This window comes from Eptesicus fuscus, chromosome 20 (genome assembly GCF_027574615.1).
Source record: "Eptesicus fuscus isolate TK198812 chromosome 20, DD_ASM_mEF_20220401, whole genome shotgun sequence".
Taxonomy (NCBI): domain Eukaryota; kingdom Metazoa; phylum Chordata; class Mammalia; order Chiroptera; family Vespertilionidae; genus Eptesicus; species Eptesicus fuscus.
The window spans coordinates 19,081,876-19,096,287 of NC_072492.1; the positions used below are offsets into that span (position 1 = coordinate 19,081,876).

At 47.6% G+C, this 14,412-nt stretch overlaps 1 protein-coding gene across 2 annotated transcripts in view; it reads right to left on the minus strand.

Annotated features, from left to right (window-relative positions):
- Positions 1-502: 502 nt before the first annotated feature.
- SUPT6H (SPT6 homolog, histone chaperone and transcription elongation factor) overlaps positions 503-14,412 on the minus strand; it is a 33,421-nt gene continuing 19,511 nt past the window's right edge. For both annotated transcript variants that reach the window (XM_028154895.2, XM_054708969.1), the window contains 16 exons: positions 14,000-14,137; positions 13,754-13,921; positions 12,228-12,355; positions 10,914-11,121; positions 10,282-10,429; positions 8,817-8,959; positions 7,791-7,931; positions 6,347-6,542; positions 5,717-5,955; positions 4,799-4,912; positions 4,505-4,629; positions 2,776-2,888; positions 2,444-2,521; positions 2,185-2,351; positions 1,588-1,781; positions 503-1,305 (listed from right to left, as the gene is read on the minus strand). In XM_028154895.2, coding sequence (XP_028010696.1) covers positions 1,119-1,305; positions 1,588-1,781; positions 2,185-2,351; positions 2,444-2,521; positions 2,776-2,888; positions 4,505-4,629; positions 4,799-4,912; positions 5,717-5,955; positions 6,347-6,542; positions 7,791-7,931; positions 8,817-8,959; positions 10,282-10,429; positions 10,914-11,121; positions 12,228-12,355; positions 13,754-13,921; positions 14,000-14,137 — 2,487 coding nt within the window. In that variant the 3' untranslated portion in view covers positions 503-1,118. The remainder of the gene's footprint in view (positions 1,306-1,587; positions 1,782-2,184; positions 2,352-2,443; positions 2,522-2,775; positions 2,889-4,504; positions 4,630-4,798; positions 4,913-5,716; positions 5,956-6,346; positions 6,543-7,790; positions 7,932-8,816; positions 8,960-10,281; positions 10,430-10,913; positions 11,122-12,227; positions 12,356-13,753; positions 13,922-13,999; positions 14,138-14,412) is intronic.

Consider the following 14,412-nt stretch of genomic DNA (forward strand, 5'->3'; position numbering starts at 1 on the left):
CTGGCCCGGAAAAAGAGCAAAATTCAAAATTTGAAGTACAGTTTCTACTGCACGTGTATAGCTTTTGCACCAATGTAAAGTCAAAAAATCTTAAGTTGAATCATTATTAAGTTGGGGACCGTCTATAACAGGCACAGTGGCTGGCAGTGGCTGTGTGTGAGTAGAAATAATAGCAGCTAACATTTACTGAGGCCTTATGAGGTCCCAGGCATTGGGCCAAGCACTTCACACATTCTTTCTATCTGTCCTCACAGATGCTCTGATGAGGTAGGTATCACCATCTCCTTTACTGACAAGCTGGCTTAGAGATAACAGGAGTGCGCTCAAGGTCATAGGACTGGGAAGTGGAACAGGAATGTGATATCAGGCAATCTGGTGCAGAAGCCACCTGCTTCTGAGTAACTTGCCTTTCTGATGGCCTGGAAGAGGGAGTCGGAAGCCCTCAGAGCTCCAAACACTGCTTTGAAAGCCACCCCTCAAGAACCAGAGAGGGAGAGAGAGGCTTTGTCAAGTGCTCTGTAGAAACACTGTTTATTCAAATGACAGGCAGGAAGCAGCGGTGGCAGCAGGTGGGTGAGGGTGGCCAGGAGGGGGCTGGGCAGGTTAGCACTGCAACCTTATGTCCCCTACAATCCTGCTTCGATAGCCACCAAGTTGTTGGCATTAAGGTCAGAAATACTTCCCGTCCTCTTCCTCCTGCCCCAAACTGAATAAATAGCATCTGTCTCCCCATAAGAGCTGGGGGAGACTCATGTGCTGAGCTTGCTGCCCGGTCACAGCCCAGAGTCAGGTAAGGGCAGAAGCTCAAAATGGCTTATAGGGAAGTAGAATACAAAACTGTTCCACTCTTATTCTCATCTTCCTCCTCTTCCTCCCTGCCACACTCCCTTCCCAGCCTGGTCCCAGGAAAGGTGGTCGATGAGGGCCTGGAATGGGAGAATTGTCGCCTAGCGTACATTGAGCTCAAGTTCAAAAGGCCATCCAGCCTGTCACCCACCCAGGCTGACCACCAAAGAGAACGTCAATTCACGCCACTTTATGGACAGAAAAGGAGGGGCAGGGAATGAGGCAGGCATCTCCCAGCCTCAGAGGTAATCAGAGTCCTGGGAGCAGGCCCCCTACCGATCCATCTCGTCCAAGAGCGGGGTGGCATCGCCAGCAATAGACATGGGGGTGCTTTCAATCATAGGGCTGGGGGACGGCCGAGGTGTCAGCCGCTGCTTCTGTTTCCGCCGCTCAGCCTCCTTCTCCTGAAGCCACTGCTCCGCCATCTTCCCCCAGTCGATGGCTGCGTGGCTGTTGGACCTGGAAGAGAGAAGAAGGGGCCTTTCAGATTGGAACACTAGAAGGCTCAACAATCACTGGGGAACATCCACCCTTGCAGAAGTGGACTTCATACCTATGGTCAGTAGCTGTGGCCAACTGCCACACTGCCCTCTTCTGTCATCTCCCAGAATGCGTCCTCATGGGAACATCACCTGGGTCATGGCTCTCAGAAGATCCAGAGCACCTGCCTATGCTAAGCCCCTTGGCCTCTTGACAGCACTGCCCTTACTAACCTGCTCCATGCACCACCCATATACTTACTTTGGCTGTTGCTGCCGTTGCCGAGAGCTGGAGGAGGGCTGGGGCTGGGGCTGGGCCTGGGCAGACTGTGGGGTGGTGCTGGCCTGTAGCTGGTGGTACTGTGGTGTGGTGATGGGCTGGCTCGGGGTTGTGTAGGAGTAGCTGGGGGTCATCAGTGGTGTAGCCACTGGCTGCTGGGCTGGCGTTGGGAACACCTAAAGAAGAGTGAACAGTTAAATGGGGATGGGGTTGGGGCATACTTAAGGTTCCCATGAATTTCTGCAAAGCTTTCCAGTTGACCCTCTCCTGAGCAGATAGGGAGGCCAATGGAATGGACCAGGCACAACGATAGGGCCTCCTGGTCCTGACAGTTGAGGATTCTAGTGGCTTCAGGGTCCCAAAGATCCCAAGGACTCTGCAGAAAGATCAGACCTTCCCTTATTCCCTTTCCCCTCAAACGGGCCCGAGGAAAAAGATGATGTTGTAGATAAGGCCCATCTGTGCATAAAGGTGGGCACTGCCAGCAGCTAGTCTATGGACACAGGTTGGTAAAGGATGGACTGTTCCCTTTCATTTTTCCCCACCCTCCACAAAGAGCTTCCCCTCCAAGCCACGTACGTGGTAAGCGCTACTGCCCCCTCCACTGCCACCATAGCCATACTGGCTGGAGGCCCACTGGGCTGGTGTGGCATTAGGGTTCTGTCCTTGGCCTGTCACAGCAGCAATGGCACTGAACATCTGTGAGGTCATGTTCTGGGGCAAGGCATTCACAGCCCGTGTCAGATCTGTAAGCACAAGGAGGTGGAAGAGGGCACATTAGAGGTGAAAGTTCTAGCTTCATCCCTCTGAGTCACAGTCCTAGGCGGGAGCTCCTTACCGGCAAGGTTGAGGTTCGCTGGGGTAGCATTGATAGAAGCAGGTGTCCGGGTCCTGCTGCTGCTACTGGGAGTGATTCCTACCGGAAAGAGGCAGAGTCAGTTATGTTTCTGGTTTCATAATTCAGGGAACTGAAGGAGGTACTGAGAAAAATTAAGTTACATAGGCAAAGTGGATGGAAGAACTTCCTGATGCTAAGAGGTTGGAGTAGAAACAGAGCTACAGTGACAGCTGTACCTCACCCCCTTTCACAGAAGGCTAGTTAGTGATACCCTGATTCAGAGCCAAGGTATCCTTCCAGCCACAGCCCTGAAGTCAGAGAGCACAACTCACCCGGTACAGGATCCTGGTAATGATCCTTAAACCATCTGAAAAGTCCATTCACAGTTGGGAAGATTTGGCCCCGGTACCGGAATCCTTCTGGAGTCACCGTTACATACTCTATCCTGGGATTTTGGAAGGAAATATGCATCAGATACCACTTGGGGCCAGCCGTGAGAAAGCGGCCAGAACAGATCTCCACCACGTGAAGTAGTCACACTGGGTGCTAGGGGAAAGAAGAGATGAAAGAGCCGGTCCCTGACCCTGACTTTGGGGAGGGGAGGTGTGCAGAGCAGAGTACAGTCAAGGCCAGGAGTCAGTAGTCCCTGGTGTGCTACATACATGCTGCCAGAGGAAGACTTCGGGGGCTGGGCCACCATCCTTGGCCACCGTGTGATGGCAGCACCCTGCAGGTCAGGGTGAAACTGAAGCCACAGTCAGGGTTGGAAAAGGTCTCCCAGGTCAGCAAAACACAACTCCCCATGAACTGGAATCCGGAAGTGCTTCTGGAAGGTGGTTAGTCTGCCTTTATTCAACACTGCAGACCAGAGCGTGGATAAGAGGCTGGGCTCTGGCTCATACCCAGTTCTAGTTCCAGTTTGTCTCTGCCACTCATCACCTAAATGACTGTCCGAAGTTACTAAATACAAATCTCAGCTTCATGTATAAAATGAGTATAACAGCATTTAAACCCATAGGGTGGGAGGGAAGAATAAATGAGACAGTGCATATAAAGCACTTACCACACAACACCTAAAATAGACGTGTGCTCAAAAAATGACAGCTGTCTACAGACAATGCTAAGTATGACCAAGTTCTCATTTATATTAAACTGAAACATGTTTTCTAAATCATCTACTCAAGTGTTCCTTCGGCAACGCAAGGAGTCTGTGCCCTTTTCCACAAGAAGTTATCACATTGCCTCTGCTCCTGGTTAAAGGTCCTGTTTGCTCAACTGTTTCTCATGGGACAGTTTCCAACCCCAAAGATCCCTGGCTGTGAACCTCTGAAAACATGATGATAAGTCAGAAAAGGCTTCTCGGAAATGAGCGAGATATTTCAGTTGTGCCCAAGACGATGCAGGGTCCAGAGTCCAGAGCTTCTTGTCATCTGGCCGCTGAGTCCCTTACTAATATTGCCTGTGCTGTGCGTCACGTGCAGGCATAGGGATTAGGGCAGAAATGCACAGGCCTTGGCTAAGGGCCAAAGGGAGGATGGGGGAGTAGGGAAGGCTGGTATGAGCACTAGAGAGTCCCAGATTAAAGAATACCTAGGAAGGCCAGCCTGTTGGTCAGACAAAAAGGAAGCAGAGCAGGTCAAAGGTAGGGAGAAGAGATGCTCTCCTGACCTACCCCTTCTGTGTGGGGAGAAGTCAGCACACTATAGCAACAGCAAGTCACGGGATACAGAAGCCCTGGCTAGGGTGAAGCAGACAGTGAAAGGGAGAGACCAGTGTGCTGGCCCCATCTTTGATAGCCAGGTGGATGGAGCATCTGATGATTTCCATCACTCACTGGGAAGGGGAGAAGAGGCAAAGGGTTGAGAAAAGCATTTTTCTTAGTGAATCTTTGCCTTTTGTCTCTAAATCATCATTCTCTTACCCCACCTCCAACCTCCGCCTCTATTCTAAACAGATAAAAGGCAGTTAGGCAGAACCAGAGAGAGTACTCCAGGGCCTCTCTCTCCCCTCTAGCCTGTCTGTGGACCCCAGCGGCAGCACCTTCTCAGCACCAGTGCTCACCTGGGTTTACCCCGGGGCTGGTATCCCAGTAGGAACTTGCCGGGCAGTTCCTTGCAGGCACAGATGAAATAAGGGATGAAGGTGGGCTTCTCCTTCTTAGTTTTGATGAGCAGCTCCTCTAATTTCTGGGGGTAGAATGAGGGGGAGAGGTTGGGATAACAGCATGCTTGGTAGACAATGTCTGGCGCATACATGTACACCTCCTTCACCAGCTGAGGGACCCCTACACTGAAGGGAAATCATACATTCTTAAGTGACTGGGTGATGTCTTCCCTCAAGGGGCCCTGGGCTCACCTTACGGTCCCCACCGCTGCAGTCCTGATAATACTTGTGGTTCAGAAGGTCCCGGGCAAAGGATGCCATGGGCTGGACGTAGCGGGCAACAATCTCATCCAAGTCTTCAAATTCCTGTGGGAAGAAGGTAAAGGCCCACGTATCATATCTAGATCTGAGACGCCTGGCCCTTCATCAAATCTACTCAGAATAAAACTCCTGGGAGGGGGTGAACTTCCCAGTCCTGCTGTAGCCTCACTCCATTGCAAAGCCTCTTCAATTTATCCACCTGTTTGAGTTGTGCTCAAATTTAAGGCTTACAAGGCACAAAATCATTTAAGCTTTGATTCTCCCTCGTGCTTGGGAACAACAGAGAACTTCATGAAATTTCACCCCATTGAAAAAAGGACAGAGAAATTTGATGTGTGCGCACGTGCATGTGCCTGCATGTATTTTCTCCTCTTCTTCCACTGGCTCTCTTTAGGTAGTCTATTTTACTTTATTATTATTTTTAAAACATATTTTTACTGATTTCAGAAAGGAAGGTAGAGAAATAGAAATATCAATGATGAGAGAGAATCACTGATCAGCTGCCTCCTGCATGCCCCACACTAGGGACTGAGCCTGAAATGCTGGCATGTGCCCTGACCGGGAATGGAACAGTGACCTCCTGATTCATAGGTCAACACAACCCTTGAGCCATGTCGGCCGGGCTTTAGGTAGTCTATTTTAAAATTTGGAGGACAGGGACAAAGGGGCAAATATACAAAATTATTATCAAACGACTCATTTCACAACCAACCTCCTATTTGGTGTTCTGTGTAGCTAAAATACATGCATGTAGTGCATACAAGTTATCAGTGTTAGGTGAAGTGGCCAGAAATGGCTTGTTTCTGAAGCAGGCGTGGGGATGGGAAGTGAGTGGGGGCTGGCTCTCACCTCACTGTTGATCCACAGGGTGGCTCCCAGGCTGAAGGCATTTTCCTTGCCCTCTTCCCGCACATCCACATGCTGGTAGATGCCGTCACTGACCTTCCAGGTCACTGTCAGGTGATTTTCACCCTTGCTGCTTGGTCGGATGATGACATCTCCCTGGTCCATGGTCTCCATCATCTTTTCTGCTTGTTTGAAATTTATATTATGGAAGGATGGATGTGCAATTACCCGCTTGATATATGCTGAAGAGGGCAAGAAAGAAGTATAGATCAGGTGATGGAACTGGGGACCAACAGCATTGTGACAAACCATGGCTTAATTTCTGGCCCCCTATTAAATTCTGAGACTCTTTCACCCTCTCTGGGCCTGCACTTTCTGATGTAAAGATGTGTTCACCCGGGTTCCTATGGTACTGACAGGAGTCACATGCATTAGCAAAGAAAATGTGACCCAAGAAGACCCTGGTTTCCAGCCCTGCCAATGACTCCCTTTTGATGCCTCTGGGCCTCAGCACCTCCAAGCTGAGCACTCACTCCCATCGGGAGGCTGAGCAAGGGAACTTCCATTAGCACGTGCATCCTGAAGAGAGAGGTGCCAAGACCTGGGTGCACAGGCGTGGTAGTGGGCACTCACTGGTCCGTTGTTGTTTCCGCTTCATGTCCTCCTCCTGCTTGTGGTCTGCTGCTTCAGCATCGAAGTCATAGTAGGTATCCTTGGGCAGTTTCCACTCGTTGTTCCTGTCCATGAGGTCTGAGGTGCGGCAGGTCAGGTCTGCACTAAACTTCTCGATGTCAATCTTCATGATGCGGCAGTGAACAGTCATTCCCACCTAGATCCACAGAACATTTGAGCTGGAAGGGACAAAGATGATCTAGCCCAATGCCCTATTTTACAAATCAAAGTCCAGGCAGAAAGATGAAATGACTTGCCCAAAGCCAGCCACCTACTGAATAGCAGATGAGTTCAGGGTTGAGTGTGATCTGCAGACTACTGGCTGTGTCTTGTAGATGCCTCCTACTCTAGGCAGGAAAACCACCTGGAGTCTACTAGGGTCTAGCCTGTTACTGGCACTATTCCCTTCTCCCATAAAGTTGCCTAGTTACTGCTCCTAGGAGGTAGTCAAAGTCTGGCTGCCCTTTTTGGAGGAGAAGGAAAATAAGAGCTGGTTTTTATACTTTACCCTTGACTTGATTGAACCCATCTGTCTAAACCCGTGGTCGGCAAACTACGGCAAGCGAGCCACATGCGGCTCTTTGGCCCCTTGAGTGTGGCTCTTCCACAAAATACCACGGCCTGGGCGAGTCTATTTTGAAGAAGTGGCGTTAGAAGAAGTTTAAGTTTAAAAAATTTGGCTCTCAAAAGAAATTTCAATCGTTGTACTGTTGATATTTGGCTCTGTTGACTAATGAGTTTGCCGACCACTGGTCTAAACAGTGGCAAAAGCCAATCACTCTGCACAGCTCTCCTTTTGAAAATCTCCCTAGCTTCATTTATCAGGAACAGAGTCGTTGCCCAGCCTTCCCAAGTCTACAGTTCTCGGGTTCACAACTCTTAGAACCAGAGAATTGGCAGATCCAGGACCAGCCATGTTACAAACTGAGTAATCCTGGAAAAGGCACCAGAATTTCTCTGAAAAGAGAGGTACTATTTCCTTCCCCATAAGGCGGTGAGATTAGAGACAACCTATGTAAAAGTCAAGCGCTGGTGCCTAGTGTGTATACACATAATTAATGGCAGGAGAATACTAGAACCGAAAGGAAACTTGGCTTTGTGTTTCCCAGCTTTTAATGCTGGGCCCTGCTTCCTGCCCCTTGGACTAAATCACAGCTTCCCACACAGGAAGAGAGAGCCCTCTCCCAAAGGGCTGGCAACTTGCAGTTTCACAAGGCAGTGAACAAAAGCACTCAAATACTTCTTGCCCTGGCTTCTTTCAGCTAGTTATAAATCCCCCTGAAATTCTCCCCCTACCAGCAGCCACTGGGAACAGAGCCTAACTTCTGGTGCGGACAGCCCAATGTTAACGAGAGCCCAATTTAGGCAGCTGAAAACTGACGCCTTAGCCTAGTCATTCATCTACCTTCACTCGCTCCTCTGGCCGCTTTACCACTTTGTCACTGAGGAATTTGGTGGGGATGAAGCCGGTTACACCATTGTCTAGCCGTGTTTTGACACCAATAGCCTGGCCTGGGCATGAGCCGCTGTCGAAGTGGTTCCAGACCTAAAGAGGGCATCGGGAGAGAAGCCTGATCATTAAGATTCTGGAGATGACACATTCAGAAAAGAGCTGCCAAGGGTGTTATAATTTATTTTCCCACTGACACCTGGTATCGTGGTCTGAAAACACAATGAGTTAGCCACTCCTACCAACATAAAATGTGAAATTCCCCAATGTTATTTGACTCATAACTCATGTTTGGCACCACTGGCCATCAGGTCAATCTTTTATGTTAACCTAACCTATACATTCTTCTAGCTGAAACGGAGGCCCTCCCTCCCATTTTGTTCTACCTCGTGGGCATAAGAAACATCAATGTCAGTCTCCTCAGAACTCATTTCAGTGAACCAGTTGCCCCTTGGCTTTCTATACATTCTGGACAAATCCCAACAGCTTCTTTATTGGGTAAAGCAGAGAAATGGTCTTTTACAGTCTGCCTAACATTTGAAGACCCAGAAAAAGCTTTCAGGGCGGCTCTAATGAGTTCTAACCATGAGAAAGGCAGATGATGTCTAGAAGAATGTGGGAAAAATTAAAAATGTGTTTGGAGAACAAAAAAATGAAAGGGAGTCTCTAACTAGCATAGGGACACTGTGCCTACCCTGCAGGTAAGAAATGCATGTCCTCATATCTCTAATCTGGTTGAGCTAGATGCCCAGAGAATGGGAAACAAAGATTAAGGGCTGAGCCAGAGTAGAAAAAAGCATATAGATAATTTCTGACTAGAGACATCATGTTAGACCTGTATATGTTCCAGTCCTCTTCCTTCTCCGTGTATTCATTTGGTAAAGCATTATCTAAACACTCCCGCTTTCCTATTCCTCTTGAGGGCACTAAGACCATCAACTCAAGGAAATTTAGTGACCATGGTAACACTGCAGCACATACCTCACTTAGTTCAGGGAAATTGTCCTGCTGACAGAAGGGGCACTGCCATAGCCCTGTCTCATCATTTCGGATTGCCTGGTCGTAGCTCTCACCCTGTGGACGCCTGTGGGCAATGCCAGTGACGTTGCAGATGATGAGCTTTCCTGGAGGAAGGGGTGAGAACAGGGAAGGGAAGAACAGGGAGCGCAGGTTGAGAGAACTGGAGAGGCAACTTCTTCCCACCATCTTTTAATGACAGAACACTTGTCTTATAGCATTTGAACTGATTTCTCTTGCATCTTTGAAAAGGAAGGTCTTCCCTTGATTTGATGACATGAGAAAATCAGGCTTTTAAAAGTGAATTCATAAAGATTCTACAGCAAGTTAAAAACATAATGTGATCGCCCTAACTGATTTGGCTCAGTGGATGGAGCGTCAGCCTGCGGACTCAAGGGTCCCAGGTTCAATTCTGGTCAAGGGCATGTACCTTGGTTGTGGGCACATCCCCAGCAGGGGGTGTGCAGGAGGCAGCTGATGGATGTTTCTCTCTCATCGATGTTTCTAACTCTCTCTCCCTTTCCCTTCCTCTCTGCAAAAAAATCAATAAAATATATTAAAAAAAAACCACACCATAATGCAGTGATGGCGAACCTATGACACGCGTGTCAACACTGACACGTGTAGCCATTTCTGATGACACGCGGCCGCTGAGGCGGCCGCTTGCCGAGGATAAAACATTTGCTGCTCCTGAGGATGAAACATTTGCGAAATGTTTTTTCCTCAAAGTGACACACTACCCGAGTTATGCTCAGTTTTTTGGCAAAGTTTGACACCCCAAGCTCAAAAGGTTGCTCATCACTGCCATAATGTGATCTTGAACTCAGCTTTGACTTCCAGTCTAGTGCTCTATAATCTTTTTTTTTAAATGTGTTTATTGATTTTTAAAAAATATTTCTTTTAGAGAGGAAGGGGAGGGAAACATCGATCAGCTGCCTCCTGCACACCCCCTAATGGGATTGAGCCCACAACCCAGGCACATGCCTTGAATGGGAATGAACTGGTGACTGTTTAGTGCAGGGGTCCTCAAACTACGGCCCGCAGGCCACATGCGGCCCGCTGGGGACATTTATCCGGCCCGCCGGGTGTTTTTGCCACCGCTGCCTGTCCTGCTTAGCAGCCGACTTAGCAGTGTGCATAGGAATTTGTTCATAGTTTGTTTTTTTTTTAAACTATAGTCCGGCCCTCCAACGGTCTGAGGGACAGTGAACTGGCCCCGTTTAAAAAGTTTGAGGACCCCTGGTTTAGTGCATAGGATAATGCTCAACCAACTGAGCTGCACTGGCCAGGATAGGGCTCTATAATCTTTCTAAAAGCTCCCCTGGTACAGTGAAAGTTGGAATCATTGCTTGATTTACATGTGTACCGTAAGCACGTATTCCTCACCCCTACGTATCCTCCTCCACCTAAAAACAGATCCAGAATTTACCAATGTAGAAGGTCTCTGGTGTTTCTTTGGTTAACATATTGAAGATTTCCTCTGTGTTGGGAGAGCGGTAGGCTGTCCGGAGGTCCTTATACCGACAGCTCAGCTCTGCCCGGATGTCGTACAGGGTGATGTGTTTATCACCATATCCCTAGGGAAGAAGCCCATTATCAAGAAGAGCCTTGCACCTGTTCCCCAACCTGAGCCTGAGTCTTTCAATGAAAGGAGTAGGCCAGGTGGTTCCTGTCAGGGCTTCTCTTTCCCCTAAGATTAACTAAAGGTTTTCAATTCCCATGGAACACTGGTCTATGATAAAAAGGCTTCACAGCACCCCAATGTGTGAGATAAACATGAAGCTGCACTGTTGGCAAGGAGGAGGGCCTAGGAAGAAACTCTATTACTGAATCCCTGCAAGCTCCCCCTCACCCCCACAATGAGTGTAGTGGCCTTGGCTCCTTAACAAGTAGACTGAAAACTTCTTTGAGAAACCCAGTACGGCATGGGGAGGGAGAAGAGAAAATCAAGTTTCTCACACCCATAGTATTGGGGATTTCTCTGGAGACTTGCTGCCCAAGTCCTCCCAACCATGCCACTTGGGATGGCTTTTATGCCAGGCTTTCTCCACTGTTACCCACCTGCCTCTCCAGTTCTTCTGCAAAGGCATCCAGGTCCAGGTCCTTGAGTCGCTCTGGGTTTTCCAAGATCTCTTCAAGGGCTCCTGCAGGATTGGCATCTTCAGCTGATTCATCATATTCCAGAGCATCCACTGCCATCTTCCTGGCCCACTCATAGGTCTCAGGATGGACTCGAGAACCATCAAGGACTTCAATATATGAGTCAGTACTGAAGGAAAGGCAGAAAAGGGACAGGATATAAAACAAGAAGCTTCTAATAACAGTCTAAATGTCCACCAATAGGGAACTGGTAAATAAATTAGGGTACCTCCATACAATGGAATACTATACAGCCATTAAAAAGAATGAGGTAGATCTATGTGTGCTGACATGGAAAAATGGCCATGATATATTGATATGTGAAAATGCACTGCAAAACACTATGAACCAAATGATCCCATTTTTGCAGTAAATGGGTAGTTAGTAAATGCATAGCAAAAATAAAATTTAGAAAAGTTGCAGTATACATCAATTGTTATAGTAGTTATCTCTGGGGGGTGGGATTATGGGGGACTTCCACTTTCTGCATAAAGTTCTATACGTTGAATTTTATATAATGAACTTATGTAAGTCTCTTAATAAGATAAAGCAAAAAGGGGGAAAAGCCCTTTGAGAATTTGCTGATAGCTATTTTCCCCCATAAAGCCTTCCCAGGCTGGTCTTGCCCGTGCACTCACATGGACCTATGTTATTCGTGGAGTGTTACAGCAAAGCTGGGTGGAAAATGAAGTTTTAGAACTTGAGCCTATTTCCCCACTGATTTCCATTACTGAATGAGGAGCTATGTGCCCGTGGAAAAGATCCTCCAAAGACTGAGTTGATAACTTCTGGAGAGGAAGAGGTCAATAGTGAAGTCCAAAGTCCAAGCGAATAGAACTTTCTCTCAATAACATCATCTCAAAACATACTGAATCACTTCCCCCCTTCCTTACTTCCTCATATCCCCACTCCTTTTCCATTGCTCCTGCTATTCCCACCCTTACAAGCCACAACACACCACAGCAACAACAATTTGTTTAATGAATAAAATCTTATGTTTTCCGTTCTTAATTTATAAACTAAGTTGGTTCTTATGTTTCTCTCACAAAAAAGCTTCACGTAATTGAACTGATCTTTTCCATAGGTCAGAAGCTCTTGATTGAATAAAGGTTCCTCACCTTTAAAACATTTCCTAATTTAAATAGGCTGGTGGCCCTTTGGCAGCCCTAATCCCCTCCAGTCCCCAAACAAAACCCAAGGGATTTCCTCCTGGTTTATCCAGGCAGAGGGCATCACCTGTCCCCCAGGGAGGCTGTGTCGATCTTCAGGAAGCCAGCACAATTCATGAAGACTTTAGGACCCATGTGGCACATGGTAACCAGCTGGGTCCGGCTCTCAAGCCTGGTGTTGTTCTGCTTCAGGATCTAGGGAAGAGGTCTGGAGTGAGCCAGAGCAGTGGGCAGGCCCCACCTCCCAGCCTGCTTTCAGGTTTCTGGGAAACGCTCCTGGTAGGAATTCTGTCCCTTAGCCCACTATCTAAATGAGCACTATACCAGACTGCTACTAAAAATTTATCTTACTTACTTATTTTTTATTGTGAGAGTGCATTTATTTATTTATTTATTTTAAATATATTTTATTTATTTTTTACAGAGAGAAAGGAGAGGGATAGAGTTAGAAATAGCGATGGGAGCGAAACATCAATCAGCTGCCTCCTGCACACCTCCCACAGGAGATGTGCCCAAAACCAAGGTACATGCCCTTGACTGGAATTGAACCTGGGACCTTTCAGTCCACAGGCTGAAGCTCTATATCCACTGAGCCAAACCAGTTAGGGCGTGAGAGTGCATTTATTAAAGCTGGGAACTGAACCAAGGAAGGGCTTAGGACAAAAGCAGCAACAGGAGAGAGCCTAGGCTGGGCTGTTTTGGTTAACTGGAAAGGCAGAGAAAAGGGGGTCTTGGAGACAGGTTCAGAGGTTAGCCTGGGACGAGCTGCCACTGCCCATTACTTCCTGGTTGAGTGGTGTGGAGACCTTTAGAGTTTAGGAGATGCACACCTCAGAGGGAAGAAAGGTGTGGGCATGCTCCTGGGAGGGATAGCACACTAAAAAATTATTTTAATGAACTATGTTATAATGTATGGCTTAAAAGTTAATGATAGCCCTAGCCAGTTTGGCTCAGTGGATAGAGCATCGGCCTGCAAACCAAAGGGTCCTGGGTTTAATTCCTGTCAAGGGCACCTACCTCAACTGCAGGCTCCTCCCTAGCCTGGGGCTCTAGTTGGGGGTGTGCAGGAGGCAACCATTCAATATGTTTCTCTCACATTGATATTTCTGTCTTTTGCTCTCTCTTCCACTCTCTCTAAAAATCAATGGAAAAATATCCTCAGGTGAGGATATAAAAAAAAAAAAGTTAATGATAACATATATTCAAGTACCCATCACTCACCTTAAAAAAAATTATTACCAATACTTTTGAATCTCCCTGCATACGTCTGATTGAAATCCTTTTTCTTCCCATTGGGAAAAACCCCATTATCCTGATATTTGTGTCTAGTACTCTCTCACCTTCTTCCAACTATTTTCAATCATGGTTTATGGCTATTTTTCCCATGAGCCACTATAGTAAAGTAGTGAAGAGCATAGCTGTGGCCACCATAGTCTGAAGTCTGACTCTGACTCTCACTAGCTGGATGACTCTGGGCAAGTTCCTTTACCTCTCTGAACTTGGTCTTCTTGTCAAATCATACTGGCAAGTATAAAGTATAAAGGCTCAAGGATATGGAAACTTCTCCTATTTTCTGATTCAACTCAATCCTACCTTCAGAAGATGAGTTCCTTTTCGAGGTCCCAGGCCACACACATACTGGATTAAGGCCTGGCTATATGGGTGGGCAATGGCACGATTAACATCGACCCCAACCTCATTGACTCGGTTGATAAATTCACAGTACAAGGCGTTGAGCAGCTCCTCTTTCACCACATGCTCCTGTTGATATACAGCAGGCAGGGATAAGGTTACTGTGCAATTCTTCCCACCCACGCCTGCCTGGCAAATCCTACTCACCTGCAAAGGGTGAAACTTGAGACACAGGATGTCTTCATCAGAGCTGCACACCTGGGCAAATTCAATCAGAGGGTCCTGGATGCGCCGGGCCAGGGAGACGGCTTGTCTCAGCACTGGAGGATAATCCCGGAACTCTGCCTAGAGTCAAACAAAGGTCAGCAAGGCCATATGGTGCCCTTAGTGCCAACAGTAATAGAAAAATCAAAACTGATCTGACTCTAAGTCACTTTCTTCTTTCCTTTGGGACTGCTTTTTTGGGACCCATTTAATCTCTGAAGTTCCCAGTCTGAAACAGGACTGAATGGAATGCCTCTCATGGATTAAGTGCCCTGTAACCTTTGCTTCCATATTAAATCTCACTGGGATCGACAGCTCTTGGCTGTTCTGGTCCTAAGGGTAGGGCTCCAGCATTA